This window comes from Pollachius pollachius, assembly GCF_949987615.1.
Source record: "Pollachius pollachius genome assembly, chromosome: 3".
Classification (NCBI taxonomy): Eukaryota; Metazoa; Chordata; class Actinopteri; order Gadiformes; family Gadidae; genus Pollachius; species Pollachius pollachius.
The window spans coordinates 31,501,865-31,506,927 of record NC_136936.1 but is presented as its reverse complement, the minus strand read 5'-3'; the positions used below and the strand labels follow the sequence as shown (position 1 = coordinate 31,506,927).

The 5,063-nt window shown below is 44.4% G+C and overlaps 1 protein-coding gene across 1 annotated transcript in view; it reads right to left on the bottom strand.

Moving 5' to 3' along the window:
* Positions 1-4,327, bottom strand: part of LOC307073818 (matrix-remodeling-associated protein 5-like) — a gene marked incomplete at its 5' end in the record, with an annotated part of 21,826 nt that extends 17,499 nt beyond the window's left edge. The window contains 3 exons of the mRNA XM_079733780.1: positions 3,281-3,410; positions 3,836-4,038; positions 4,274-4,327. Coding sequence (XP_079589906.1) covers positions 3,281-3,410; positions 3,836-4,038; positions 4,274-4,327 — 387 coding nt within the window. The remainder of the gene's footprint in view (positions 1-3,280; positions 3,411-3,835; positions 4,039-4,273) is intronic.
* Between the last annotated feature and the right edge of the window lie 736 nt (positions 4,328-5,063).

The window sequence follows — 5,063 nt, the reverse complement described above, 5'->3', positions numbered from 1 at the left end:
CCAAGGTCGCCATCAGCCAGCCTTCAAAGAAGAATGAAAATGTGCTAACAAAACAAGTTCTATTAAAGGGGGAACTATGCAACTTTTTTGGCTTAATTTACCTAATATAACAGGTTAAGAGTCATTGTGATGGTTCTATAACACTTTATGGGTTGATTGGTTGCTGTTTCGACTCCCCCTAGCGCATCTTGGTGGAAAAAGGGAATATGCAAGTTTCTGCTGGCGACCTGCCGCCCACTCTTGGGTCTTGGGTCTTGCGAAGCACCGAATTGCTTTACGGCACTACAGACTGACAAACACGGAACCGGCTCACAAGTAGCGAAGGGATTGTTGCATTCATCAAAGATCAGCCGACTAAAAAGAGACAGAGAAACCCAATGTAAGAGAAACAGAAGAAGAGAAAAGGGAGACTGACCAACAGAGAGGCCAGACACGAGTAAACGTTGGGCGAGCTTCTCAGGAATAGCGTGAATTGAAAGAAAAATAAGACTGCAAATCGGTTGCCGACTTGCCATGGCCGTATTGCTCTTGAAATTGTAAGTACCCTTGGGTGAACTTTGTCCTCTTTGTATTGTGGCTTCTTGATGTTGATAGTCTCTGTAAAAATGTGTTTGCTCGACCATTTTGTTGTTAGCCCTGTATGTTTCTAGCTTGCTTGCTTGCTGGGGTGTTAGCTTACTCGCTACCAAACACGTGTGTTTTCATTAGGGGTGGGAAAAATAATAGATTCTTCGATGCATCGCGATTCTCTCTAGAACGATTATGTCTCCATGCAGATAAATTAATAATCGGAATTAAAAAAAATAATAATAATAATTTTTAATTTGTTCGCCTGCTGCAACATTCTGTTCGCCAGAGAGTGATAATTTTAGTCAATTTTAGTCAGTTAAAATGACTTAATTTATCTTCAGTGTGTTTTGGCCAATCTGATTTGTCTTGACACGATTGCGATTCAGCCTACGCATAGCATGCACGCAAACTCACAGCCAGACACAAGGACTCCTTCTAATTCAAGAGCAGCTTTTTCTTTAATGACATAGAAAAGAAAGATTAGAAAGAAAATACAACTGAAACCTGCAATAATCAATGCAAGCTGCATTGATTATAGCATTGTTCATAGAAAGTCATATTTGTGACAAAAGCTTTCTCTCTAATAAAATATAAGATAAGTTAATTCATCTGTTTATGTCTTTAATGATCATCACAAAAGTACGAAGTTATTAGCAAACTCTGTGTAGCAAACTCAGATGTAAATATATATTTTTGCAAATCACGCATGGAAATGTGCATAAAAAAAAAATGTTGCATCGAGATGCATCGATCATCGCTTTAGAATCGAATCGTTGACCTCATAATCTGAATCAAATCGAATCAGGAGGTGCCAAGAGATTCCCACCCCTAGTTTTCATGGTTGTTTTCCTGTTTGTCTGTCTCGTCCCCCAGATACAGGCTAAATCCCAGAATCCAGGTTCTTGTTTATTTAGATCACTAGACTGCTATTCGAATGACTCCGATTTGTATAGCCTATATCATGTGATATGTCCCGCTGGCCATATAATGCAGTACCCTGCACGAGAGCTTAGTTAGCACATATTCGTCTGTAACAGAACTGTTACGATACGTGAACCTCCATTATAGCTTCAGCCATGTTATACCTTTGGTCTAGTTCCCCGCTTGTAAACATGTTTGTAAAAAGATTGCTTTGTATTTTTCTTAGTTACAAGCATTGGCAAACAGCATTGTTATGAGGCTTGAGGCTTGATGACCCAAGACGGCTCGATGACCCAAGACGGCTCGGCCTGCCTGCCCCGGTACAGCCACCACCCACATCCGAACTTGTGCAGGTACAAGTGTCACGAGGAAATCCAGAGAACCCTCAAGAAGATGTTACACAATAGCCGTAAGGCAAAAAAACAAACCATGAAGAACTGTCACTTGCATTTCTTTCAATATCCAAAATAAATATTTTTCAATCCAAAGTGTGTATTATTGAACAAATGAAAGAAAGGTCATCTGTTATTTAAAAAAATGGAAACATTTTAAAACCATATACAATAATGTTTATCTACAATGTTTATTTGCAAGCATTTAGACGTGAACATAAATGTGTCCCTAATGTTCCAGACACAGCATCTGCCTATGACAACTCTCCTGCGGGGACTAGCGACAGCTAGTTTCCCTGTAATTCCATACACAAGTGACGTACTTGAGCAGATACATAAATGTACGATTGCTGCGCAAATTGTTCATGCTATCGTTATTTATTATGTTGGCCAACACTCTCCCCGTCAACTATAAAAAAGGATGGGTTTATTGTAACACATACACCCTTTGAAAATGTATAACCTTGTCTACTCTTTATGAACATCTACCTCGGACATGGCTCCACGCATTCGCCAGCTTCTTTGAAAACAAATGCACATGGCTAGCGTAGAAGTGGATGGGGAAGGGTCGTCAACAAGTTGTTACGACATTGTTGTAAAATATCTCCTCCGAAGCTGTAGGGGGAGCTCAATGCAAGCGCAAACCAAGAAAACAGCGAAGAAGTGGCCGAAGTTGCATATTTCCCCTTTAAGAGCTGATAGCAAACTCATATGAATCAATATTTGATTTGCATTGCCAAATCGGACCGCAATGTGCATCTTGGTCTGCGTTTAAGTCATGAATGTGAGGAGTTCCAAACAGTGCCCACACACCTGTTGCTGTAGCATCCCCTGCAGCAATATCCAACACGTGTCAGTCATCCTCCTGTACGACTACTGCAAATACCTCAGGAAGCAGTGGTGCTGATCACCCATGACTCAAACATGGGAGCAAACGCTACACATGCCAATGTTTAGCATTGAGACAGAGCTTAGTTGAACCAGGGCAGAGGCCAAAGCATAAGCCCTGTGCTCTGGGTAGCCCTTTCTGAAGCCATGGAGGGGGATTGAAGGGGAACTTGGTGGGAACCAGGCTTTCTTAGGGACTTTCATATGTGCCCCCCCCCCCCCCCAATAGCCTTATCCCCAAATCACTGATTCTCTGCTTGGAATTTGAAAGAATCCTGAATTTGAAATGATTTCCCTAAAAATGCTTACACAAAGTCCGTCAAAACTAGAAATTGGATAATGAATTTGATTGAGAGAAAGCGGTGATACATTTCATATCAGCCTGTGCATTAGCGGCAGCTGTAATAAAACGTATTCATGATGATTTGCACGCTGCGGCACTTAAACTGCATTTAATCCCCGGCCATGACGCACAAAGTCTGGCATATGATCTGCCGTTAATCCTCTACCTGTAGTGATCTCATGTCTCCAAACACCCCGTCTGGAATCTGATTCAGGTCGTTGCTATGGAGCATCAGAAGCTCCGCCCTCTTCAGGCCAGCCAATGAGTTTTCAGGGATCCTGGTGATGCTGTTGAAGCTATCAGAGCAAACAGATGCACGATTGCATTGACTGATGACATCATTAACTAATGGCATTCAATAAAAAAAAGTGTGTGCGTGTACATGAGAGTGTGTGTTTTCATGCGTGTGTCTGTGTGTCGAGGTGAATGTGCACGCGTGCATGAGAGTGCGTGTGTTCACCAGTGTGTGTGCATGAGTGTTTGTGTGGGTGTGTGTGAGTGTGTGATTGTGTGTATGTGTGCTTGCGTGCGTGTGCCTGCATCAAGTGCGTGCGTGCATGTGTGTGTCTGCATTTGTGTCTGCCTGCATGCTTGTGTGTGTATGTGTCTTTACATGTGCATGCTTGTGTGTGTGTGTGTGTGTGTGTGTCTGTGTATGTGTGGTTGTCTATGCGTGCGTGTGTGTGTGTGTGTCTGTCCATGTGCGTGTGTGTGTCCGTACCCCAGGTTGATGCGCTGTGTGTGAGCAGGCAGGCCTTGTGGCACACTGAGCAGGGAGCGGAAGGTGCAGTGGACCTCGTTGGCCTGGTAACAGTTGCAGGACCGGGGACAGGCCTGGGCGGCTGGGTAGGAGCACGCCATCACCAGCATGGCCACCATCACCAGCCTACTCCCACGCATCTTCAGACTCACTGGGGGGGGACTCTGCTGGGAAACAGGTCCATGAGAGCATCACGGGGAGAAGAGTCATGCCACACAATTTCTCCCTTGTATTGCCCACGCTGCTTATTGTGAACGAATGTGCACAAGAAATAAACATATCGAATCATCTCGTGTTCCAAATAAGAATCACAGAAGATGTGGTCTCCATCTCACTGCATGACACGACCTAGGCTACCATGTAAAAAAAGACATAAGAAGATCAAGACATCAAACTGACCATCTCTATGACAGCTGTCGGATACTTCCCACTGCCTTTCGGGTGTTTAGACATGGCATGGGCAGCGTGCGGGATAACTAATTACAGATTAACACCCACTAATTAAACCGACATTCACCCTCACCCTCTGTTCATAGTGCCAGATAAACAAACCAACACTTTCAAGCACTAGCTCTCCCTCTCCCAGCCCCATCCCCACCTCCACCCTCTCTCTCTCTCTCTCTCTCTCTCTCTCTCTCTCTCTCTCTCTCTCTCTCTCTCTCTCTCTCTCTCTCTCTCTCTCTTCCCCCTTCACGCCCCCCCCTCCCGTTATTATCTCTCCCTCTCTCTCCCCCTTCTCCCCCTCTCTCTCTCTCTCTCTCTCTCTCTCTCTCTCTCTCTCTCTCTCTCTCTCTCTCTCTCTCTCTCTCTCTCTCTCTCTCTCTCTCTCTCTCTCTCTCTCTCTCTCTCTCTCTCTCTCGGAATCTCTATCCCTCCATTCTCGATATGTTTTCTGCATTATACTGGACATATACACGCACCACCATAAGTAGGCCAGCTCCAACACGCTGGAAGCTGTGGCCAGATAACCTACTTAAAGTTAGAGAGTTTTACGCACAGTGGCAGAGCAGAGTTCTAGATCCACATACTGGTACAACACAACGGTGACAAGGGTGTACCTGCAAAGTCTCTTCCCGCTCCAGTGGGGCTGCTCCTTTCACCAGGATCTCTCCCCTCATCAAAGTTGCATGTGGGCTACTTATTCTAGCAATTGCATTAAAAAAAACTTACATCTGCGTTTTTATTCCAT